The sequence below is a fragment of the Myotis daubentonii genome, chromosome 2 (assembly GCF_963259705.1).
Source record: "Myotis daubentonii chromosome 2, mMyoDau2.1, whole genome shotgun sequence".
Classification (NCBI taxonomy): Eukaryota; Metazoa; Chordata; class Mammalia; order Chiroptera; family Vespertilionidae; genus Myotis; species Myotis daubentonii.
In genome coordinates this window covers 104,320,393-104,347,547 of record NC_081841.1, presented here as the reverse complement: position 1 = coordinate 104,347,547, position 27,155 = coordinate 104,320,393, and the positions used below count along the sequence as shown (strand labels likewise).

Genomic DNA, 27,155 nt, shown 5'->3' with positions numbered 1-27,155 from the left:
TAAAGTTAAATTAGTTCATTGCAAGAATTATGTTTTTTAGTATGTTAATATACACGGCAAATCTCCAAGAGGGAAATATATGAAGTAATGGTTTGCAGATTTATCTGTTTGCTGAACCCTCTTCGCCCCAGAATACTTCATAGAGACTAGTGCTCCATAAAACACACTTGGGGAATTATAGAAACCTAATGAGGAAAGAGTTTCAAGAAGGAAGGAATTAAACTTGTCAAATGTAGAGAGATTAAGGAACATGAGAAATGAGAAGAAGCTATTAGATTTTTTTTATTAAGTTATCATACATGGCCTTTAAGAATATAGTTCAGTAGCATGGAGGACCCAGTGCACTCTCCCTTCCTCCTTTCCTCACTCCCAAGCTCCAAGGGCCCTTCTTTTGCCTCTATGACGTGTTTCCTAAGCCTGTTTATTCTAGGAATTACTTTTTCTACCTCTGCGTTTACCAAATAAATGTTCTTTTATAGTTTGGAAAAAAAAATACAGTTCAGTAACGGGCAGTCGGACATCCCTTGAGGGGTCCCAGATTGGAGAGGGTGCAGGTTGGGCTGAGGGACACCATCGGGCCTCTAGCTAAGGATAAGAGTTATTGATGAGGAAATGAAGGCAGTAGGTTTACATCATTCCACTTCTGTTAATTCTAATATAAAGTGTGATTGATAGGAACAAATTGGTCATTACTGAATATTTTTGTATCCTATGTATATTTTATTATACATAATAAATTCTTATTTTTCTAAATAATATGACCTTTTGTTTAATGCTAATCTACACTAATAAAAGAGAAACATGGTAATTGGCATACGACCGCTACCCTTTTCATTGGCTAATCAGCGAGATATGCAAATTAACTGTCAGCGAAGATGGCCGCCAGCAGCCAGGCAGCTTGAAACTAACATGAGGCTTGCTTGCCTCAGTGACGGAGGAAACCAACGTCCCCCGCCTGCGGCTGCAGGCCTCTGAGCAGGCACTTCAAGAAACATTGTAACAAATACCGCCACCAGACTTCAGCCAGCAGATTCGCAACATTGTAAGCAAAGGCCAGAGACCTACTTTCAGCCACGGAGGCCTAAGAGCTGGAGCCAAGCCTCAAGGTAAAGCTGGCCCAGAATAAAAAAAAAAAAAGAAAAAAAGGAGCGGTTGGGAGCTTCAGTCACTCCCAGCCTGAAAACAGCCCTCAGCCCCACACCCAGACTGGCCAGGCACCCCAGTGGGGACGCCCACCCTGATCCAGGACACCCTTCAGGGCAAACCAGCCGGCCCCACCCATGCACCAGGCCTCTACCCTATATAGTAAAAGGGTAATATGCCTCCTGGCACCGGGATCAGCGTGACAGGGGGCAGCACCCAAGCCCCCTGATCGCCCTGTGGCTCTGTGTGTGACAGGGGGCGGGGCCCCAACCCCCTGAGCAGCCCTGCTCTGTGCCTGATAGGGGGGAGCTCCCCAACCCCCCCCACCCCCACGGGCCCTGCTCTGTGTGTGATGGGGTAGAGCCATAACCTCCCCATCGGCCCTGCCCTGAGTGTGAGAGTGGCGGTGCCCCAACCCCCTGATGGGCCCTGCTCTGTGTGTGACGGGGGCAGCGCCCCAACCCCCTGATTGGCCCTGCTCTGTGCGTGACGGGGTGGCACCGCAACCTCCCCATTGATCCTGCCTTGAGTGTGACAGGGGACGGTGCCCCAGCCCCCCCAATTGGCCCTACCCTGAGCGTGACTGAGGGTGGCATCACAGCCTCCCAATCTGCCCTGCTCTGTGCATGACAGGGGGCGTCACCCCAACTCCCCAATCGGCCCTGCTCTGAGCCCGTCCAGGGGCTGCACCTAGGGATTAGGCCTGCCCTCTGCCACCCGGGAGCAGGCCTAAGCCAGCAGGTCGTTATCTCCCGAGGGGTCCCAGACTGCGAGAGGGCACAGGCCGGGCTGAGGGACCCCCTCCTTCCCCCCGAGTGCACAAATTTTTGTGCACTGGGCCTCTAGTTAGATTATATTAGAGCTGGAAGGGACTTTAACAGTCATGTAGGACAATCCCTCAGAGAACCATTAGTTTCCCTTTTATAGGGTAAAGGCACACATTAAAATTATTTTCTAACCACAGCCTAAGTCTAAACTAATTTTTCATGCTTAAAAAATAAAAGTAGCCCTAACTGGTTTGGCTCAGTGGATGGAGCATCGGCCTGTGGAATGAAGGGTCCCAGGTTCGATTCCGGTCAAGGGCATGTACCTTGGTTGCAGGCATGTCCCCAGTAGGGAGTGTGCAAGAGGCAGCTGATCTATGTTTCTCCCTCATCGATGTTTCTAAATCTCTATTCCTCTCTGTAAAAAATAATATGAAAAAATAATATAAAATATATTTTAAAAAATAAAACTATATGGGAAAGGTAAGCCTTATCAATTGTGTGTTTTTAAGGGGTCCATCTTATGTGAATTTTACTCTAATATTAAAGACCATCTTTGAGTATAACCTATCTTTTCATGTAGCAATGATACAAATATTTAACTCATAGTTATGCTATAAAGAGGAAAGTGACTTTGACATCCTCTCACAATCACTGTAAACAGATAATTTTTACAGCCATTTCAACATTTTTTATGATAAAATATTATGCATTAGGACTGATGACTGATTTCTTTATTATGGGTATATTAGGTTCCACATCATCACACCATGCCCAACAAATTTAAAAATCAATAAATAACCTGAATTTTCATGACCTGCTTGGGTTAGCATCACTGCCTCCTGAGATGGTTGAATGCTATAGAGCAAACCCAGAGTATTGTAGAGTTAGTGACTGTTTTTGATTGTTGTTATCTTCTATAGCATCCAGCCTAGTATCTTGTTTAATAAACATTGGTGTGCTAAGTCTTTTGAAGTTTCTGCTGCAAGTAGACCAGTCCTAAACACTCTGGCATAAGCCCCTGTTCCCCTTGGAGAGGCACACATTCATTTTGGCAGATAGAAGATTCTGAGAAGTTTTTCAGTGAAGAAACTTTGGAATTTTTTAAAAAAATATATTTTTGGCTTTTTAGATTGTAGTAAAATATACATAATATTTACCATCTTAACCATCTTTAAATGTACAGTTTAGTGGTATTCAAGATACTCATAATCTTGTGCAACTATCAACATCATCCATCTCCAGAACTCGTTTCATCTTGCAAAACTGCAACTGTGCTCATTCAATAGTAACCCCCCTTCCCCATTTACTTCGGCCCCTGACAGACACTTTGGTTGACTTTTTAAAACTGGCATTTCCAAACTTATTTTATAGTAAAATAAGGACTCTTTTTCTCTTAACATTTACTTATGTTCCCTAGATGTTCCATCACTCAGAGAAAAATGCAGGATTATTTTTTATTTAGTACTAGCCACGCGTTGCTGTGGCTCAGTCTGGTTAAATGGAAAAGAAAGAAAAGAGAAAGCGCACGTTTCTAATATGTTTAATTTCACAATGCTTGTGGATATACAATATTTTTTGTTGTTCCATTGTCTGTGCAGATATAGAGATTGTCTGGTTTGCCGACTCTAGAACACGCAACATATAATTGTCGATGTGAAAAGCAATCTGTGTCTAGATCTAAACCGCACAATTCTAAAGATTGGCCCTGAGCTTTATTGATGGTGATTGCAAACGCCAATCGAATTGGGAATTGCAATCTCTTAAATTGAAATGGCATATCCGTTGGAATCAAAGGAATGCGAGGAATGAGGACATCTTCACCTTTGAAAGGTCCTGTCAAGATTGTTGCTTCTATGACGTTGCTCATTAATTTTTTTACTGCAAGCCGCGTGCCGTTGCAAAGCTTTGGCTGGTTGATATTTCGCAACATGATAATTGGCACGCTGATTTTCAATTGCAGTACGTGCTGTGGCATCCCTGGCAGATCAAGGGAATTCAAAAATTCTGTTGGATAATTAACCGCTTCATCTGCTTCCACAACAGTGTCGACAGACTTGTATGTGACTGCCTCGCTTTGAATGTTAGACTGAATAATATTGTTAAGTTCGTAGATATCTTTGTTCTTGGCTGCAAGAATAGCTCATTCACTCAGCCAATCGTGATTCTTAGAATTGGTTTGAATATTGGGAAATACTTTTTCAACAAATTTTTCTTTTGACGTCACTAAATTGCAGAAGTTATGAGGCAATGAAATTCGTCCTGAGGTCAGATCAACCGGCGCCTTTCCGTTCCCAATTTCCAGCAATTGATGTGAGAATATCTCAGCTGATCGATCGTTTTGTAGCTGGACACGCATATTTGTAGTTAATTTTATCTACAATTTATAATTGTAAACAGAAACATTGAAATGGAATCGTAAAATATTTAGTATAGTGTGTGTTGCTTTTACGTCCAACAGATGGCGCTGTTTTTCAAAAAAAGCATGTTTTTACCTGTCACAGTTGCGACATATATATAATAGTAGGTATATAGGTATATAAAAACATGTGCATATTTGAATGCAATGTTGTGTCAAAATTTCAAAGCAATCGATGACGAACTTTTGGAGATTTAAGATTTTGAACAAATGAACATTTACATTTTTATTCATATAGATGTGTCAGATTAAGGAATATTTTTCTCAAAAATTTCATGAATCCCAAGAGAAAAGCAAGCTCTTCTGAAATGTCTATTTGAATAAGACATGAATTCAGTATTTAGAAAGATATAGGGGGAGGTTGAGAGGGTGTTTTGGGGAGACAATGAGTATGCTAGAGCAAACTTTGATGTAGGAGAGAGAAAACCTGGGCTCCTGTTCGACTTTGTCACTTACTAGCTAGTGTTTCAGGGCCTTTTCCCCTGTCTGTTCCATATGAGCTGGGACTATTAGTAGTCTTAAAAGTTGAATGATTGAAGACTGTTTTAAAAGACATGGAATTTAAAAAGTAATAGTGAGAATTTGATGATAAAATAGAAGAAGTAAAAGGGAAAAAATCTGAGATATGGGCAGAGAAAAGAGAATTGTCATCTTCCTGAAATACATGAAAATATACACTGAGTGGCCAGATTATTTTGACCACCTGACGTTTGTAGGCAAATTAGTTATAATTTCATGCTGAAGATGCTAGAGGGCCAGACCATTATAAATAGGGAAGCAGGTTGTTTACCACAACAGTAGAAGTGATTTTTTTTCTGAAGATATGTGTAAACGTGATTTAACAGCCTTTGAACATGGGATTATATATATATATATATATATATACATACATATATACTAGAGGCCCGGTGCACAAAAATTTGTGCACTCGGGGGGAAGGGGGTTCCCTCAACCTGGCCTGTGCCCTCTCGCAGTCTGGGACCCCTCGGGAGATAACGACCTGCTGGCTTAGGCCTGCTCCCGGGTGGCAGAGGGCAGGCCCAATCCCTAGGTGCAGCCCCTGGTCGGGCTCAGAGCAGGGCTGATTGGGGAGTTGGGGCGCCGCCCCTGTCATGCACAGAGCAGGGCAGATCAGGAGGCTGTGATGCCACCCTCAGTCACCCTCAGGGTAGGGCTGATTGGGGGGTTGGGGCACCGCCCCCTGTCACACTCAAGGCAGGGTCAAGGGGCAGGTTGCGGCGCCACCCCCTGTCATGCACAGAGCAGAGCCAATCAGGGGGTTGGGGCGCTGCCCCCTATCACTCACAGAGCAGGGCCCATCAGGAGGTTGGGGCTACGTACCCTGTCACACACAGAGCAGGGTCGATCAGGGGGTTGGGGAGCTCCCCCCTGTCATGCACAGAGCAGGGCCAATCAGGGGGTTGAGGAGCTCCCCGCTGTCACTCACAGAGTAGGGCTGATAGGGGAGTTGGGGCACCGCCCCCTGTCACACACAGAGCAGGGCGGATCAGGGGTTTGGGGCGCCGCACCCAGTAACACTCAAGGCAGGGCCAATGGGGAGGTTATGGCTCTACCCCGTCACACACAGAGCAGGGCCCGTTGTGGGGTGGGAGGGGATTGGTGCGCCGCACCCTGTCACACACAGAGCAGGGCCGATCAGGGGGTTGGGGCACCACAGCCTGTCACACACAGAGCCACAAGGCGATCAGGGGGTTGGGGAGCTCCCCCCTATCAGGCACAGAGCAGGGCTGATCAGGGGGTTGGGGCGCCTTCTCCTGTCACAAACAGAGCAGGGCGGATAGGGAGGTTGTGGCCCCGCCCCCTGTCACACACAGAGCTGCAGGGCGATCAGGGGGTTTGGGCGCTGCCCCCTGTCACGCTGATCCCGGTGCTGGGAGGCCTCTCGGCTCCGCTGATCCCGGTGCTGGGAGGCATATTACCCTTTTACTATATAGGATAGAGACCTGGTGCATGGGTGGGGGTTGGCTAGTTTGCCCTGAAGGGTGTCCTGGATCAGGGTGGGGGTCCTCACTGGGGTGCCTGGCCAGCCTGGATGAGGGGATGATGGTTGTTTGCAGCTGGTCACACACCCTTCAGTGTGGGGGTCCCCACTGAGGTGCCTGGCCAGTCTGGGTGAGGGGCTGAGGGCTATTTTCAGGCTGGTGGGTGACTGAAGCTCCCAACCACTCCTTTTTTTCATTTTTTTTTTAATTCTGGGCCAGCTTTAGCTCTGAGGCTCCAGCTCTTAGGCCTCCGCTGCTGAAAGCAGGTTTCTGGCCTTTGTTTACCTTCTGTATTTGAAACAATATTGTGATACTGCTGGCTGAAGCCCGGCGGACTAAAGCAGGTTTCTGGGGTTTTGTTTAGCTTCTATATTTGTAACATAGTGACTTAGAGTTGCAGCTCAGAGGCCAGCAGCGGCAGGCGGGGAACGTTGGAGTCCTCCGTCACTGAAGCAAGCAAGCCTCATGTTCGCTTCCAGCTGCCTGGCTGCTGGCCGCCATCTTGGCTGGCAGTTAATTTGCATATCTCACTGATTAGCCAATGGGAAGGGTAGCGGTCGTACGCTAATTACCATGTTTCTCTTTTATTAGATAGGATATATATATATATACACACATACATACATACATACTAGAGGCCCGGTGCACAAAAATTTGTGCACTCAGGGATAGGGGGTCCCTCAGCCCAGCCTATGCCCTCTCGCAGTCTGGGACCCCTTGGGGGTGACCACTTGCTGGCTTAGGCCTGCTCCCCAGGGGATTGGGCCCAAGCTGGCAATCAGACATCCCTTTGTATTGTGATTTGATAAACTGATGATGGGTATGATGATGATAATAATAGATCATTTGTGATACTAGCTTAATTACGTCCTTGCTATGTGCCAGTCACTAAAATGGTGTGTAAGTTTTAAACTACATTATTTGATTCTGAATTGTACTTATAAGAACCTAGCATTTTCTTTGTTTCTTTATTGATGAGATAAAAAATAATCAGAAAGCAAGTAGGCTAATTATTACTGTTAATTCATTTTTGTAGCCCAGAAGCAATTCTTCATGTTCAGTACTTAAAAAATAATTTAATGAGTAAATAGTTGGCATTTCATATAATTCAAGAAGTATTAATACTGCTTTGAAGTATAGTGCTTCACCTTCATTTTAAAAATGAGTTAAATGTTCTGGAAATTTACCTTTCTCATAAAATGAGATGTTTCATTTGGGAAGTTAAGCTAGAGATCTCTCTGGCAGCCTCTTTACTTATCTTTCAGGATAGGTGTTTCTACAATTAAAAATAGACTTCCACTGAGTTTTTACCCATAAAGATTTAATATTTCATATGAATTAGAATTGACATCCTGCTGAGTGCTAAGAAGAATGTAGAAAAAAATTCCATAGTTTTAATTCATTTGTCAAATCTCAGTGCACCTTGTTTATGATCCCATACTAGAAGTATATTCATAGACAAGAATTCAGGTGTGTTTTCTTAGAGGTTAAAATGTGTTGTCATGAGTGCCTTAAAATAACTTCTTCACAAATAGAACTACTCCCTTCCTGTGGGGAATAGGAATATTTCTTGGCTTCCCTAATTTAATTTTGAAATTTTTTTTTCTACAATTAAAAATAAATTCAGTTTCATTATTTCATCCAGGATGGTTAGGTTCAGGAGGATTTATTGATGCCATCCCCTCTCAGACATATATCAGCAAGAGTGTGTGTGGATTGGGGTGGGGAGTGTAGGGCACCAAGCCTTACAAGCAGAAGGAACAACCGGTGTAAAGGCCTTGAGGAACTGAAAGAAGATACCTGCGATTGGAGCATAGTGAGACCAAGAGTGGTCCAGATGATGATGGAGAATAACAGTGGAGACTATGGTGAGGAATTTGCTAGGGCCACCTGGTTCATTCTAGCAGAGTGGTGAGCAGCAGGTATTAATTGTTAGCACACCTGGATTCAAATCTCACTCAGCTTCCCTACTTCCTAAAGTCTCTATAAACTCATTCCCACAACTCTAAAATGGTAGTAATACCTGCATCAGAGCCTGGCTAGGTGGTGTGCACTACCTGAAATATAGTAAACCACACAACAAATGGCAGGCTGCTAGCACTTTACCTCTTTATTCACTGTACCATGCATACCCTACTCTGGATCCTAAGATTCACAGGCTTTTCCTTCTGTTGCTTTTAAAATTCATTCAGCAAATATTTATTGGGCACTTAAAATTTTATATCCTAGCTAACTCTCTTTGCCTTAGTTATATTTGTATGTCTTTCTCATAGCTTCAAGGTTATGAAATTCTCAAGCAGCAAGCATAGCATCTGCTTCAGAAAATGTTTGAATAAATGGACACCTAATAGAAAGTTTATGGAACATGATTACTATAATTCAGCATGCAGTTGTTTGGATAATTTGTTTTAAATCAGTCCTATGTAAAAAACAAAACAAAACATATTTCTTGTCGCCCTCATTTCATTTTACTTCAACAGAAATTTAAAACATGCCAGTTAAAAAATCATAACTCTAGAAAAATAGAAAATATGTTTTTTTTTTATTTTCTATTTTCAAATTCACACATTTTTTCTATTTTCAATTTCTAAATTCACACATTGCCTCAAAATAAGTTACTGTTAGGTTTATGTCTTTTTTCAAGATTAAGTAGCTACTTTAATACAGTATTTTTTAAATAGCTATCTTCAAATGTAAATAAGACAGGTAAGTAAAGACAGACATATACCATATAAACTTTTAGCAAGTTGAATGCTTGCTTTTTTTAAAAAAAAATAAATCTGTTTACTTTGAGATAATTATAGATTTACATGCCTTTATAGGAAATAGTAGAGAAATCCCATATATCCTTCACCTAGTTTTCCCTAGTGGTAATATCTTGCATAACTGTGGTACAATAGCCCAATAGGAAATTGACACTGGTAAAATCCATAGACTTCATTCAGATTTCTCTACTTTCCATGCACAGATTTGTGTCTGTGTGTGTATTTAGTTCTGTGCAGTTTTATCACATGTGCAGATTCATATGACTACTTACCACAGTAAGATACAGGATAGTTCCAGCACCAGGATCCCTTGTGTTTCCCTTTTGTAAGCACAGCCAGCTATGCCTCTTTCTCAAACCTGGCCACACGATTCATAATTGTGTCATTTCAAGAATATTATACAAATGGAACCAGACAGCCTGTAATCTTTTGGGTTCCCTGTTTTTATTCAGTATAATCCCCTTGAGATAAATTGAGAGCTTTTAAAAAGTGATTTGTAAAGAAAGTCTAACATCTTTCCCACTGGGCCTGTTGCCTGGTCTCTGGCAGAAAAGGTAGGAATTGGCATTACAAAGGCAAAGGTGCTTCCCTGGAATGTGAGGTAGAGTACCTCATTACTCATGTTATTCAGAGACTCTCAGAGAAATTGGGATTTCCTTTTCTGATCTACTAGAGGCCTAGTTCAGGACATTCACGCACTGGGGTGGGGGCGGGGGGGTGTTCAGCCCGGCCTGCACTCTTGCAGTCTGGGACCCCTCAGAGGATGTCCAACTGCCAGCCTAGGCCCGCTCCTGCCACTGCTGCTGCACTCGCCAGAATTGAACCAGCTTCTGGCTGAGCAGTGCTCCCCCTATGGGAGCGCTTTGACCACCAGGGGGCAGCTCCTGCTTTGAGTGTCTGCCCCCTGGTAGTCATTAAGCATAATAGCGACCAGTCATTCTGCCACTCGGTCCATTTGCATATTAGGGTTTTATTATATAGGATATGTTGATCTCTTGGTAGAAAATAGTCCTATTTCTTTTTTTTCCTTCTTCTTCTTCTATTAGTCCTATTTCTTTTAAAGGGCATGGTCCATCTCCATAATTGTCTGTTCAATGTCCAAAGACCATTCCAGTTAAGTCCATCTTTCATTCCCTTTCTCTCCATCCTCTTAATTTTTTTTAAATCCTGACCAATTGAAAACAAATCACTGTTGAATTAAGTTTTAGGTGAGATTTTGTCAAATTGATGTAATCAATTTGACTGAAAACTTCTATTTTAAACTTAAAATTACATGCATGGAAGAGTTGTTTCCATTTGCCTTACAGGAAATGATCATGGTAGTTCTACCTCACTAATAGTCTTGTTTTGATTTGTTTTGCTTCAAAAGTAATTATAAAATATATAATTCATTTGAATGATCTAAATGCCATCCCTTGGGAATTTTATTATGTAACTAGGGGCCCGGTGCACGAAATTCGTGCACTGGGTGGTGGAGGGGGGGAGTGTCCCTCAGCCCAGCCTGCCCCCTCTCACATACTGGGAGGCCTCAGGCGTTGACCCCCATCACCCTCCAATCGCAGGATTGGCCCCTTGCCCAGGCCTGACGCCTCTGGCCTAGGCGTCCGGCCCAGGCAGCAGGGACCTGCAGTGGCAGCGGAGGGTGCCACGATCGGTGGGCTCCGCCCCTGCCCCTGCAGGACGCCTCTGGCTGAGTCGTCCGGCCCGGGCAGCGGGGACCCGCAGCTGCAGCAGCCCCACGATCGTGGGCTTCGCTTTAGGCCCAGGCAAGGGGCCCCTAGCTCCTGGGACTGCCAGCTTCGACCGTGCCCAGCTCCCAACGCTGGCTCCACCCCTACTTCCTGCTATCACTGGCCAGGGCAGAAAAGGCGCCTGATTCTCTGATCATGGCTGGGGGGCAGGGCAAAGGCGGCCCCAGGGCCGCCTTTGCCCTGCCCCCCGGCTCTTAGCTCCCCCCTGGGTTTCCGATCACTGTCAGTGGCAGGGGGCTTCTTCCTGCTTTCCCTTTCGACTCCCTGCATTGTGCCTACATATGCAAATTAGCCACCATCTTGTTGGCAGTTAACTGCCAATCTTAGTTGGCAGTTAATTTGCATATAGCCCTGATTAGCCAATGAAAAGGGTAGCTCGTACGCCAATTACCATTTTTCTCTTTTATTAGTGTTGATAGGAGCTCCATCTCATATCAAGTCATCCAGAGTCTTGATAGTTTTCTTTTTAGACAGTATGTATATGTAGTATAGCATATTTTAAGCTGTAAATAGGAATATTGTTTCTAACTTGTTGATATGTCAGGAATTCCACTACCCCACAATCAGAGCTTCTTTTAGAGTATTTTATAGATTGATTTAGCTTGGCTTCAAATAAGTAAAAAAGTCTTTCATTAATAAATATTTAAATAATTGGTACATAATCTTTCAAAGGAAAATAGCTCACAGTTGGAACTATATCTATATCTCCATATCACTACCAAGAAGTTATTGTTATTCATCCCCATTCAACATAATGCACTGGCCCTGGCCATTTGATAAAATGCCCAGAATGCTGAAGCCTAGATTTGAGTCTTAGTGCTAATGTTTCCAGTCTGCATTTCCACTTGCATCTTGAAACTAAAGAAACTGAAATATTAGTCAACAAATATTGGTTGAACACCTGCTATGTTCCACGCAATGTGTTACTTTCCTCATCAACTTAATTTTGTGGGTTTATTGATGTTATTTTAATGTTTGGACATAAATTTCTTTCCTGAAGCAGTCTTTATCTGTTATTGTCAGTTTTAGGTAATTTTTACTATAAGATTTGGTCATTTCTTAGAGTTATGTATTTATGGGCTTACTCTCACATCATCACATTTCCCTCCTTCTGCATTCTACATAGGTGATTAGGTTTCCTCTAAGTAGATTTTAAAATCTTACCTCGCTTTTTGTTCTAATTTTGTAGTCCAAAGCCACTTCAAACTCTGCCACGAGTTACAAACTCAAATGTTTTCTGGGGCCACACAGGTATCCTAATATATATAAAGAGCTAGGTGCCATCACGACCAAATGGGCAACTGGTCACCATGAAGTGCATGGAGCACTTCTCCGTCCCCCCCCCTCCCCCGGCCCCTGAGCCGCTCACCATGAAGGGGGGGGGGGGGCGGCCTGGCGGTGGGGCAGAACTGGGGACTGTTGAGTGGTGGTGGTGGGCTGCTTCACAGGGTGGCCATGACTTACCAGAGCAGTCACCCGGGCAGCAGCAAGTTTCTCAAAGCAGTTGTGGGGTGGGGGACTTATGCGAAGCGACGCTGTCACGGGGTGGGGGGAGCCTCGTGGAGCAGTGGCAGGGCGGGGGAGTTTAGCAGAGTGTCCAATGGCAAGTTCTGCAGGGCGGCAGCAAGCTTCACGAAGCAATTGAGGGGTGGGGATGCCTCATGGAGCAGTTGCGGGGCTCGTGGAGCAGTCGAGGGGCCGCAAGCATTGCGGAGCGTGCCGGGGTGGGGAACTTCACCTAGCATCGCAGGGCGGCGGAGGCCAGGCTAGACCTAGGGACCCTAACTACGCACAGTTTTGTGCACGCTGGGCCTCTAGTAATAAGTATATGAAGCAGGCCAATGTAAAGTAAGTAGGAATTGATAGGGTCTGTGTAAACAAATTTTTTAGATAATTCATTTTCAAATAAGAAAGTGAAATATCAGTTTATTGGTGACAGTGATGTGTACCAGTTTTAAAATAGGAAATACTAAGAACTTTGCAGCATGAACCCAAATCCAGCTAGTGCTAATGTATTTATGGGGTGAGGTATATGTATTGTTTTATTTTAACTTATTGTGGACATCTCTCCATGTCAAATTACGTAGATCTATATTTTATATCATTTAACAACTGTGCCAGTTTCAATTATAAGGATGCATGGTCATTTATTTTCCATTCCCATGTTGATATCAGGAAAAATCTAAAATATGCTTTGATGTCACCATTACAGATTCTAAAGATTAAGTCATTTTTCTTTATTTTAAAATATCCTAGCAAATAAAGAGGGAATATGCTAATTGACCCTCATGCCATCGCAAATATGGCGGCACCCACAGCCAATAAGGAGGGAGTATGCTAATTGCTGCCCCACCCTTAAAGATGGCAGCGCCCACAGCCAATAAGTAGGGAGTATACTAATTGACTGCCACACCCTCAAAGATGGCAGTGCCCACAGCCACAAGATGGTGGCACCCAGTCCCCTCAGCCCCACTGGGGTGGCAGGCGTGCGGCAAGGCTGGGCCTGCCCCGAGATGGGCCCAGCCTTGCCACGTGCCTGCCTCCGGAATTCCCCAGTCCCCTCAGCCCCCCAGCCACCCAGGGCCGGCCCGAGGTGCAGGCAAGCCTCGGCTGTCGGCTGCCCAGCTGCTCAGGGCTGGCCCGAAGGGCAGGCAAGCCTTGGATGGCAGCTGCCCAGCCAACACCCAAGGTACAGGCAAGCCTCAGATGGTGGTTGCCCAGCCGCCCAGGGCCGCCCGAGGCTCAGGTAACCAGGGCCAGCCGAGGCTTGTGCTGCCGGCAGTGGCAGCAGCAGAGGTGTGATGGGGGTGTCGCCTTGCCCTGATTGCTGGGTTGCCTCCCGGACTGTGAGAGGGGGCAGGCTGGGCTGAGGGACCTCCCTCCAGTGCATGAATTATCATGCACCGGGCCTCTAGTAATTTCAATAGAAGTCCAATAGAAATTATTTTTAAACTTAAAAGATTATTCTAAGAAATAGTAGGTCATGTCATTTGCATAATTCTTAGGAAGCTTTAATTTTAGTTATATTTCTTTCTGGTTAAACATAAATTTAGCTGAACCATTTTAAAGATCACAATTTCTTGGGCATTGATGACTAACAGACCCTTATACAGTAATTTGAAGCCTAAGGAAGATTCTATGTAAATTCACAGCATAATATATATGCATCAACATTCACACATAAAGAGACAGCAACGAATAGTGATGTATCTGTTAGAACTAAAGTTCACATCATATTGTGTAGATGTCCTTGCTTTAAGAATCACTCATTACTTGTTCATTACAGTAAATAAGTAAAGTGGTGATTTCTTACAGTTTAATCATTTTGGCAAACCGCTACTTGAATTTAGTTCAAGTGGAACTTACTAAGTTTCTGGATTATATCATTTCTTTATGGGAGTGTGATTTCATCAGTTTGCTTCCTGTATTAAGCCCTTTGGTCTAATTTCATTCTAGTCAGGAAAGATAGCAAGAAAGTTTTACTGGACATATATTAAGAGTTTTTCCTCTGGAATATAGCCTTTTAAAAAACTTTTTTATTGAAATTGAAAGTATAATGCAGTTAGAATACATTTTCTAATTTGGAATCCAGTTCTATTTCATCTGATATGGAATCCAGTCACACCCCATTGAATGTAGAATTGTTTGTGTGTAGCATTTTTTTAGATGAGATATTTTATAACTTTTAACACATTTTCAAAGTGGTAAGGTGCTGGGAGTGGCACTGGCCATCGTGGTGGTAGATAGTAGATCAGTGCCCTGATGTCTTAATGATGCTGCAGCAGGCACCAATTTATTCATTGTAGCCTTTGCTGTATTAAAGATGTTTTGGCATTTTTTATAAGGAAAAAAATATTAGTAACTGAAGATGAGAGCTTGGGTAACTTGTGACCATTAGTAACTGAAGATGAGAGCTTAGGTAACTTGTGACCTGGCACAATTCAAACAGGCACAAGACATTCTCTGTTCTTTATATATAAAGATGCTGGGCTAGTGCTAGGGCTCAGCTCTGGAGCAGACTCAACTTTTGGAAAGGTCTTCTCTGCTATCTTAACAGAGGGCCAGAAGTATAGAAAACCACACTTGTTATTTCTTATATGGAAATGAATGGATGGTGTGGTTTAAAAAAATAATAATATCAAGTTAATTGTGGAAAAGATAAGAATTAAGAAGTTAAGCCCGGCCCACATAGCTAAGCATTGACCTATGAACCAGGAGGTCATAGTTCAATTCCCAGTCAGGGCACATGCCCAGGTTATGGGCTTGATCTCCATTGTTGAAGGCATGCAGGAGGCAGCCGATCAGTGATTCTCTCTCATCACTGATGTTTCTATCTCTCTTTCTCTCTCTGAAATCAATAAAAATATATTTCAAAAAAATAATTTAAAAGTTAAGAATAGCATGTAAACAAATACATATTTAGTAAGAACAATAAGTTCTTTGGATCTCAAAATTTTTAATTCTATTATCCACCTTAGGTTTTTCACGAAGAATCTGTATTCTTTGTCATATATAGCTCTTCCTCCTCCTCCCTAGGAAAATATATCATCATGCATTTTGGATTAAAGTAACTGCTATCATTGATTCCTCTATTAACCATAATAAAGTTCTTTAAAGTTATAGTTTCTTGTTAATTTGATTAAGTTTCAAATGATTGTATAGGATAAAATATTTTATATAATTTATTTTCTCTTTATTTTCTCTAAGAAGTAGATTATCAACTAAATTTTTCCCCGTTTAGTGAAGTGAACTGTAGGGTCACCACTTTTCTTTAATTTTCAATGGAAAATATGCATTCTATACTAATAGTGATAACCTGAAGAAGTCCAATTCTGAATATTGTTGGAAGTAAAATTTAAAGGCATAATGAATTTTGGTTTCCCTTTGTTCATGTATTGTGACAAATATATCTGCTCCCCCTCATATATATTAAACTGGAGGCCCAGTGCACGAAATTTGTGCACAGGGGCAGGAGGGTGTGTCCATCAGCCTGACCTGCACCCTCTCCAGTCTGGGAGCCCTCAGGGGATGTCCTACTGATGGCTTAGGCCCATTCCCTGTGGTTCTTTGCACTCTGCAGGGCCTGCCTGCTTCACACCGCAGTGACTGCCAAGCAGGCCATGCTGGGAGCTGCCTGCGGATGGCATTTGCCTGCTCCTGGGTCGCTGCGGTGACAGCCAAGCAGGCCATCCTGGGAGCTGCCTCCTACCTGCTGTCAGTCTCCACAGAGATGATGAGGTTAATTTGCATACTCATTCCTGATTGGCTGGTGAGCGTAGCAGAGGGACGGTCAATTTACATGTTTCTCTTTTATTATATAGGATACCCTATATAATAAAAGCCTAATATGCTACGTGTCCAGTCATCCGGTCATCCATTCAACCAATCAAAGCATAATAGGCTAATGGTATGCTAAGGCCACTCAACTACTCACTATGATGTTCACTGACCACTAGGGGGCAGACAGTCGATTGGTTGACCAGTCGCTATGACGTGCACTGACCACCAGGAGGCATACGCTCCGACTGGTAGATTAGCTTACTGTTGGGGTCCGGTCGATCAGGACTGAGCGACATGGGCCAGACACACCCTGGAGCTCTCCCATGCTCCCTTCCCGGCTGGCCAACCTCCTGCATCCTTCCCCGGCCCCAATCATGCACCAGTGGGGTCCCTCGGCTTGACCTGTGCCCTCTCGCAATCTGGGACCCCTTGGGGGATTTCGAAGAGCTGGTTTCGGCCCGATCCCACAGGCGAGGCCAAAGGACCCCACTGGTGCACGAATTAGTGCACCAGGCCTCTAGTTAGAAATAAAATTATATATCAAATTCCCATTCTCTAAAAAAATTTTTACAGAGCTTAAGTTAAACACAAATGAGAAATTGGTAATAATTTAGAATATGATTGAAATAAAAAACTGAGTCATTTATTACTTTAAAATTTCAAGGTTTATATTAAAAGCATCATTGTCTTCTTTCAGATCAATTTGCGCCTCATCTTGGTAAGCGGAAAGACAAAAGAGTTCCTGTTTTCTCCGAATGACTCTGCTTCTGACATTGCCAAGCATGTGTATGACAATTGGCCAATGGGTGAGTGGTGTTTTTCCTATTGAGAATGAATAATGTTACTTCTTCATGCCCTTACCTTATTTCACAAACATTTTGAAAAAGTTTTAAATATCCTATATAATAAAGAGCTAATATGCTAATTAGAGCAGACAGCAGAACAACTTTCCGGAACGACCAGTGGGCGGGGGGCGGGGCCTTGAGGCCGAGAGGTAGCCGGGGCTGCGAGGGCCGAGCCCCCTGCACGAATTTCATGCATCGGGTCTCTAGTATAAGAGATAAAAGAACAAACTAATTGATGGTATAAGGATCAAAGGTAAAGGGGACCACCTTCCCTATTTTGCTGTTCAGCTACCTCACTGCAAAATGGTAAAGGCTCCACAATGCCAGGTCCCTGTTTTTGACTTAGAACTGCTTGATATAAATGAAAACTATTTTTAAAAGTAAAACATAATGTAGCAAACATACACTTTCATATAAGTAAACCCATTTATGCTGAGACACAAAGTAAAGGAAAAGAAAAACTACCTTAACAGATTATAATACATTCTCTTTGGTCTATTCTATACATAGCCTATTTAAAATTGAGTTTGACACAAAGTTAATTTCTAATTTATGTCACTTCATAAGTTTTCTGAACTACTTACAAGGTCAAGAAGGTATAAAGTCTATATGTGCTTTGCATATTTAAGCTAGTATCCATGGCACCAAAATTAGGGGGTGTCACTCCTTCTTTTCTCTGGTTTTCTCTGTAATAAGACTCCATCTTGCCTTCCTAATGTGAGTCTTTAGCTTATGTTCTTCTTTTGAACTTTCCCCATGTTCTCTTGACCCTTTTATGGCATGTACCATAGTGATATGACTGTTTCAGCTGATTTCACTTAATTTTACTAGTCAAAGCAATTTGGACTTTTAAAGGACAAGACTTGTTTCAACAAAGAACACAGTATATACAAATGATTAAATTACTTCAGTGTCTCTCAACCTTAAATAATATATGGAATTTTTTTGGAGGAAGAAAATTCTTATAGATTCCTTAGTGCTGGCTTAAATTATTTTTATCACAATGTTTATTTTTAAAGATAGAAACATGAAATCCAGTTAAAACTCTTTATCCTTATTAACTCATATACCATGAAACTAAAACAAATCCACAAGGAAAATGCAAACATAACTCTAAAACCAATAATATTCAAATTAAAAACATTATTGTACCCTATGATGTATTTTTACTAAAACCAACTTAAGGCTTGCACCGTAAGTGTGTTACTGTTGGCTTGGCGTGCATGTGTTCTTGCTTGGGGAATGAGGACCCAGTCACCACAAAACCTTCATTCACACCGTGTACCAGATTGCCATTCAGCCTTCACTGAGCAACAATTGATTGATAATGTATTAAATCAACCTCTGTTCTTTCGTTGTTAGCCTCTTGACAATTATAGAAGTCCTATTTGGCATCAGTTCAATCATAAACTTAAACACATACATGGGTTTTAAAATCCCAAGGCTGTATACTTGGTTATAAAGTGATTATTTGAATTATATAGAATATTTCTTCCAGATTATCATTAAAATGAAAACACAATTTAAAAATTCTTAAAGAGGACTTTCAGACCCTAAGAATATGTCTTTGTGGATTCATAGATCTGAGTTTAAGAAACACTGAGACAAATACTTTCAAATAACTAGATCTTTCTTCCCATTGGTAACCAAGGGTCAAGTCAGTGTTAGTCCTGAATCAGGGAGCTACTGAAGCTAAAGATTGTAGGTAAGAAGGAATTTCAGAAAAGATGAAGTGGACCTAAACTTAGGGCTCTTGGGATATTGGAATTTTCTCATAGCCAGGAGCCAGGCAGGACAGATAGCTGTCAGTATGAAAAGCATTTTTAAAATACCTGTTTAGTAGTGATGTTTTACTAAGTATGACACAACATTACTTTTGTGATTTTGGAGGAAAAGGAGGGTAAAGATAGATAGCTTTTGACATCTATGGATATTCTAGAAAAGATCACACAGGACAAAAACAATCAGTCTCAAAAATTTATTTTTTGAGGGCAACATTGTAATTTGAGCTAAAAGATATACTTTTCAAGTGCAGGTCTTTGCCATAAGTAGTTTCCCAAATGAATGAACCATCTACCAGCTTTGGAAATTTATTGTATCAATCCTATGCTATGTACACACAAAAAGTTTTTGAAAATTTTTTTAATTTTTATTGATTTTTAGGAGAGGAAGGGGGAGGGAGAGAGTGAGAAACATCTATGTGAGAGCAAAATATGGATTGGCTGCCTCCCGCATGCCCCCTACCCAAGATCAAGCCTGCAACCATGGCATATGCCCTGACCAGGAATCAAACCAGCAACCTTTCCGTGCATGGATCAGTGCCTAACCAACTGAGCCACACCAGCCAGGGCAAAAGTTTTGAACCCAGCCTTTCCTCAGTTTGTCAGTTGTACTCAGCAATTTTAGACAATGCAGGGAATAAAAATAAATAATTTTTATTATCTATAAAATATTTATGTTAAAAATCCATTTCTACATTGTATCACATAAATGCACCAAAAGTCAACAAATGTAGATATTTATTGTTGCTAGTAATAAAACTGTAGTAAAAATTGCTCCTTGAAGCATTGTTCTTCTGTAGTTCTCTAAATTTCAGATCCTCTGAGATGGAAGGGAGTTAGCATATTAAATCAGTGGTGTATGCAGGAATCAGGACACTCTGTGTAAGATAATGAAATAGGAGGGTTGGGTAGGGGCTGGGAGGAGTTGGGAATAGGGGAAAATGGGAGATATCTATAATACTATCAACAACAAAAATATATTAAAACAAAACTAAAAGATAATGAAATATGTGGCTTCAAGTTTCTGCAGCTCAAAAATGCTTTCCTGTGAATTGGACATTTGCTGTAATTTGTCTTCTGTATCTATGAAACACTTGCCTCTTGACCAGAAATATTCTAATAAACCATAATTTTGGATGTGATGGATTCAGAGTAATCCATACAAAAGTGTTCAAGGCTTATTTGACTTTTCTTCTAGAAGAGGAGGGATCTAGGAACTCTAGAGTCAGGAGTGAAGGCTTGCTGGGGGAGGGAAGAGGGACAGGAGAAAAGGCTGGAGGAGTCTAGGGGAAAGGGAGACAGGAGAAATTACATTCATTTTTTCACTACCCAGTTTGTTGTGCTGAGTCACTGAGAGGCACTGGTTTTATCAAATTCATATTCATTATTTTACATACACACAAAAAATGGCAAAAGGAAAGTGCTCTACTTAGCCCCATTCTCTGCTATCACTTCCTCTTCGGGATTGTTTTTAAAATATATTTTTATTGATTTCAGAGTGGAAGGAGGAGGGAGAGAGAGAGATAGAAACATCAGTGATGAGAGAACCATCGATAAGCTGCCTCCTGCATGCCCCGGATTGGGGATCGAACCTGCAACCCAGGGAATATGCCCTGACCCGGAGTTGAACCAGTGTCCTTCTGGTTCATAGGTCGACACTCAACCACTGAACCACACCTGCTAGGCTCTTTGGAATATTTTAAACTAGTGTATGTGTTGAGAGTTGTCATCTGATAATAGGAGCTTCTGTAAGAAACAAACACATCATACTAGAATTGTTGAGAAAGATAATGATGGAAATCTCAAATCTCTATCAAAATCAGAGCTTAATTATATCGACAAGCTAGAGAAAATTACTAACCCCATAGCCTATCACATGCCAGTGTCCTTACACCATCATGTTAACAGAGTAGTGTTTTATAAGTTTCTTAAGTAGTGTTTCAAATGAACTATTCGGTTACTCATCATGCCCACCAGTTTGTCTTTTGACTTTTTTTATGCACTTTCCATCATACCTTCTAATATATGGGGTGTTTTGTTTTTGTTTTTCAAGTTTCTCAAGTAGTTTGGGTAAAGTGAATTAAAGTTGTGTCTTCTGTAATATTTATAAAATGGCTTCAAAAAGACAATAAAGTAATAAGTCACCATTGTCCAAAAGTAAACACAAATTTTTTGTCATTCTCTTTTAAAATTTTTGTTCTCCAGTTTTAGTGAGATATAAATTTTTTTGTTATTCTCTATAGCAGTATATTAATTCTTTTTAAAATCTATGTGAAACATATTGTTTCTAACCTCATATATGTTAACAGTTACAAATATCCTGTTAAAATATCCTCTGTTAATTACTGGTAATTGAAATTAATTTTTAAATGATGTTTCTCTTCACCTGGGATTAGATTTTTTGCCCCTTGTTTTTTTTTGTTGTTGTTTTTTTTTTAATTTTTAAACTTCAGGACTCTATTTTGGCACATGTTAGTGTTCTTAAAAAGCAAAAACTAGTCTTTCCGCAGTTCTGACTATTTAAGGCGAAGAACTAGCAAGAACTGAGACCACACCCTACTTGGTTAGGCTCAGTGGATAGAGCATCAGCCTGCGGACTGAAGGGTCCCAGGTTCGATTCCGGCCAAGGGCACCTGCCTGGGTTGCAGGCTTGATCCCCAGTAGGGGGCATGCAGGAGGCAGCCAATCAATGATTCTCGCTCATCATTGATGTTTCTATCTCTCTTTCCCTCTCCCTTCCTCTCTGAAATCAATAAAGATACAAACAAACAAAAAACTGAGCCCGCAATGATTGCATGAGTAGTGCCTGCTTTTACTGAAGTGGAAGCTCCAAGTGTCTTCCTTGATGTATTCTATTTGAGTTGATCAGAAGTTTAGAACAATGCAGTAGTATTTTAATTTTGTGTTGAAATACACCTAACAAGTTCACTGGTTCTTTTCAGACTGGGAAGAAGAGCAGGTCAGCAGCCCAAATATTCTACGACTTATTTACCAAGGACGATTTCTACATGGAAATGTCACATTAGGAGGTAATATTTGCCTTTGTAATGGGATTTAATGTCTGTCTCATGGCAGCATTATCCATTTGTTTATTTAATGCTAATGTCTGATTTTACTAAAAAATTTTAACTTCAAACTTAATGTGAATTCTGCCTAGTTTTTATGTCCACTTCTTTGCATTTTGCATTCTGTTAAATTTAATTTTAGCATTATAGTGTTTACTACCTTGTGAAATAAACTCTGTCTATAACTATCTTATAAATATAATCTTATTTACTTCTGGATAATATAATTTAAATGTAATATTTAAAGTTAAAGCCAGACAAACTAGGAAAAATTTATAATTGGTTTTCAAATATAATGATGAAGGAATGTTTTCAGTTTGACTTTAACTGTTGTAATGGCCATTCATGCAAGAATAATGAGTAACATTAGAGAGACAGTCTCATATAGTGGCTGAAAGAGCAGATTTTAGAGCCAGACAGTCCACGTTGCACCCTGGCTTCACTGCTCACTGGCTGTGTAACCTTGGCAACTGACTTAACTGCTTTGTGTCCTAGTTTCCGCATAGTAAAATGGAATAGCCATAGCACCTGTCTCCTAGGTTGGGAGGGTTAAATTTTAGTGCGAAGCTTTTAGAACAGTGTTTGGCACATAGTAAACGCTTGTTAGTAATTACTTCTCTTTACATGTGATTGGAGAAATGTAGCTCAATGGTGCCCCCTTATGGGTACATTTTCTACCATCATCAGGGTTTGTTTTGTTTTTAGTACATGTATTTCAGAAGTATTCTGATGATTAGAAATTTGTAGGCAAATGAATGATCTACTTCAGCAGTCGCCAACTGGTGGTCCGCAGACCACTGGTGGTCCGTGAGGTCCGAAAGGTTGGCGACCGCTGATCTACTTTAATATATCTCCATTTAAATTACAATCTAACTTTTTTCTCTAAAACTAACATGAAATGTTTAATTTGTTTTTCCTTGAAGGTAGAATATTTTCTTTCATTCCTTCAGCATATACTTAGTCCTATGTGCCAAAACTGTGCTAACCAGTTGAAGATATACCAGTAAAAGGTAAACAAGATAGAATCTCTTCCTTCAAGGTGCTCTAATAATATATAGAAACAGATAAAATCCAATATTAAAATATTGTGTGATCAGTGCTGGAGTAGATAAGTGCAAATGATAAGTATAATAATATCAAGTAGGTAGAACATTTCAGGATAATTTTCACAAATACCACATTTTAGTGGCAGTGTAATAACTGGTCTAAGGGGTGCTGCTACCTACTAAGAGATATCTGCCATTTCAAATACCGTTATTGGCTGGTAGTTCTTTTTATAGCTCTTTGTGTAGTCACATGGACCAACTCTTAGTATAAGAATTGACCATTAGCTCCCTGGCTGCATTGGACATTCATTCAAGAGGGGGCCATGTTTTAGTCTCTTTTTCAGTGTTTGTGTCTCACACAAGCTCTTGTACTGTTGATGGGTAAATGTTGAGTGAAGTTAATCTATTGACAACGTAAATGAATCTTGAGACTCCGTTTCCCTTGAGTATTGATCTATATGAGCAATTTCCCACCAACTTGGATTCTTTATCTTTTTGTTATGCCCCACAGTTCCAACTATGGAATTAAAGATTGTGAAATTTGTGTTAAAATCAAACTATTGATTTCATTCCTATTAAAATTTAAAATTTTACCTCTATTTTTTGGGAATTTTTTTGGAATAATTAACAGATTGACTTATTGTTATTGTCATACTGTGGTGCTGTCAGTGTTTTCAAAAACAAAATAAACCATCGCTGGTTTTAGTGATTTAGGCAGATAGCATAGGAGCATAACCTAGTCCTTTCAAGTTGATCAGTATATCTGGGTGTTTGATAAAGGTTGAGTAATATTCAACTATTTGGTTTTTTTATTGCATCTTTTCTTTTTAGTCTTCCTTTGTCCTTGAATGTGGATAATGAAGAAGACAGCACACAGGGTCATAGCAACTGTCTTCCCATATTCTAATGGCAAGTGTGGGGAAGGCTTCAGCTTGTGACTTTCTCTATAGCCCGGTGACTTAGATGTTGAACCAACAGCTGGAAGTCAAAGGCAGACAGATTTCTATTCAATACCAGAAGAATATTTGAACAGTGGCGCTGCCTAAAGAAAGAATGGACCTCCATGAGAAGGAGTGAGGTCCTTGTTATTGGTGACATTCAAGTAGAGGGTGAATACAGCCATGGGTAGGGGTTAGTCATTATGTTAAACCAGGAGACCTGGGTATTCTCTGCCACTGTTGAGCCTTTGTGGTTTAATAAGTTTCATGTTTACTAGTAAATTTTTGTTAACAAGTTTCTTAAACATAGCCCTGAACCCCTTTTCTAAATTTCAGTTACATAGAATTTCAATCTGCTAAAGAAAAGGTGTGATAACAGCCTCACTAATTGGGGATAAAGATCAGCTACAGGTTTGACGTTCAGTACATTCCAGATCAGTGTTTCCCAAAATGTGGATGAGCTGGTGAGCTTGAGACTCCCTTGGATACTCTTAACAAGCAGATTTCTGCATGCCCTCTCTCTCCCTTCCATCTCCCATCTTCTACTGAATCGAAGTCCTGGTGATGTTCATGTGAAGGTTGAAAACCTCTGTTCTGGATATTGCGCAGTTTCATAGCAGAAAGCAGAAGCATCCGCAGTGAAGGAAATACAAAGCATTTCGGATCCTTGTACTCTCTTCCTTCAGCTTCTTTGATGCTATTAGTATCAGTACCTATTCTTTCTAGTTAAAATTAAAATGGAGAAGAAAAACGATAGCCTCATCAGTCCAAGTTTTAGCTTCAAATGGCCAGCTTCTCAGCAGCTTTCCAGGCCTGTCCAACATTTCTCTAAATTGCCATCTCAGTTCTCTGCCCTGTTTCCTGAGATCCATTTTCCTTGCTGTCTCAAAAGGCTGATGTTAATGATGGCTATGGCAACACATACTGATTGCTTTCTTTGTGTCAAGCCCTGAACTAAGCACTTCCTTGGATTGTTTAATTTAGTCAATAGAACTGTTAAGGGGCAGGTGACAGAATTACTATTTCCAATTTAAGTGGAGGAAATTGAGGCTTAGGGAGGGGAGGTCAGTAACAGACAACCCCTTTCACATAGTTGGTGAATAGCAGAGGTGTGATTTTTACTCAGGTCTGACGTAGTAGAGTCAACAAGATGGTATGACAGTGATGCACAGCTGGGCATGTGTACATATTAAATTCAGTCAGGCTTTCCCAATACATTTAGTGACATTTCTAATATGACATCTTACTTGCATTTTAATATTAAGTCAGGTTTAGGAGATTATCCACAAAAAGGCCCTCCTTTTTCCATTATCATGTGTATTTATGGGCCATCATGCTTCATTTGAATTTCAGAAGTTAAGAGACTAGACCAAATAATGGCTGGTTAATTTTAAATAAGGTGGGAACTCACCTTGATTACATGAACTATTAAGATTGAAGATAATTGGGACTCTTTTAATCCACAAGTTGAACATCATCCAACAGAGTAAGATTTAAAAGACAGATAGCAAGCAGGAGGATCATACTTGCTAAGTAATGGTCCTAAGCCTGCCTTCAGTTTGTAATTAGGGAAGAGCAAGTAGTTTGGGATGTCAGAACTCACAGGTCACAACGATGGAAATAACTCTAGAAGTTAGATACACTGGATCTTCTAATTCTATATACAGAATAGCAAAGGAATGTACCATGAAACTTGATGTTTTATGGAACCTCTATACTGTTTTTCATAGTGGCTACATCCATTTACAGTCCCACCACCAGTACACTAAGTGTCCCCTTTTATCCACATCCTCGCCAACACTTGTTTCTTGTCTTTTTTATGACAGCCATTCTAACAAGATGTGTGCTGATATCTCATTGTGGTTTTTATTTGCATTTCCCTGATATTTAGTGAGGTTGAGCATCTTTTCATGTGTTTGTTTGCCATCTGTGTGTCTTCTTTGGAAAAATGCCTTTTCAGGTTTTCTGCCCATTTTTAAAATGGATTATTTGTTGTTTTATGCTGAGTTTTGTAAGTTTTTGTTATATATTTTGGATGTTAACTCCTTATTAGGTATAACATTTGCAAATATTTTCTCCCATTCAGTAGGTTTCGTTTTTGTTTTGTTCATAGTTTCCTTTGCTGTGCAAAAGCTTTTTCTTTAATGTAACCTTATTTATTTATTTTTTCATTTTGTTGCCCTTGCCTAAGGAGACACATCCAAAAATGTATTTCTAAGACCAATGTCAAAGAGTTGACTGCTTGTGTTTTCTTCTAGGAGTTTATGGTTTCAGGTCTTAAATCAAGTCTTTAATCCATTTTGTGTTCATTTTTTTATATGGTATAACAAAGTGGTCCTGTTTAATTCTTTTGCTTGTAGCTATCCAGTTTTCCCACCACCATTTATTGAAGACTTTTCCCCATTGTATATTCTTGCCTCCTTTGTTGTAAATTTAATGGACTATATAGCATAGTTTTCTTTCTGTGCTCTTTATTCTGTTCCATGACCTATATGTCTGTTTTGTGCCAATACCATACAGTTTAGATTACTATAGCTTTGTAGTATAGTTTGAAATCACAGGGAGTGAGGTCTCCAACTTCAATTTCATTTACCTCTGCTCTGATCTTTATTACTTCCTTCCTTCTACTAACTTTGGCGCTTTTTTTTTCCCCCCCTACCTTTCCTTAGTATAAGATTAGATTATTTGAGATTTTTCTTGTTTCTTCAGGTAGGCCTATATTGATGTAAACTTTCTTCTTAGAATGCATTTGTTGCATCCCATAGATTTTGTAACATTTCCATTTTCATTTGTCTCAAGATATTTTTTTTAATTTCCTCTTTGAATTCTTCATTGATCCATTGGTTTTTTGGTAGCATTATGTTCAGTCTTCACATATGTTCTTTCCAGTTTTCCTCTTACAATTAATTTCTGGTTTCATGTCATTGTGGTCAGAAAAGATGCCTGATATGTTTTCAGTCTTTTTAAATTTATTGAAATGTTTTGTGGGCTAACATTTTATCTATCCTGGAGAATGTTCATGTTCATTTAAAAAGAATGTGTATTCTACTGTTTGGGAATGGAAAGTTCTGTATATACCTATTAAGCCCATCTAGTCTAATGTTTCCTTATTGATTTTGTCTGGATGATCTGTCCATTGATGAAAGTAGGATGTTTCAGTCCCCTACTATTATTGTATTACTGCCAATCTCTCTCTTTATGTCTGTTAATATTTGCTGTATATATTTAGGTGCTCCTGTTAGGTGCATAGATTTTTGTGTTACATTCTCTAGTTGGATGATCTCTTTATTATTATGTCATATAACCTTGTGTTTTGTTACAGTGTTTATTTTTTTAAGTAAAGTTACCCAGCTTT

At 40.7% G+C, this 27,155-nt stretch overlaps 1 protein-coding gene across 1 annotated transcript in view; it reads left to right on the top strand.

Moving 5' to 3' along the window:
• UBL3 (ubiquitin like 3) overlaps positions 1–27,155 on the top strand; it is a 74,436-nt gene that overhangs the window by 40,797 nt on the left and 6,484 nt on the right. The window contains exons 2-3 of the mRNA XM_059684086.1: positions 16,823–16,931; positions 21,694–21,780. Coding sequence (XP_059540069.1) covers positions 16,823–16,931; positions 21,694–21,780 — 196 coding nt within the window. The remainder of the gene's footprint in view (positions 1–16,822; positions 16,932–21,693; positions 21,781–27,155) is intronic.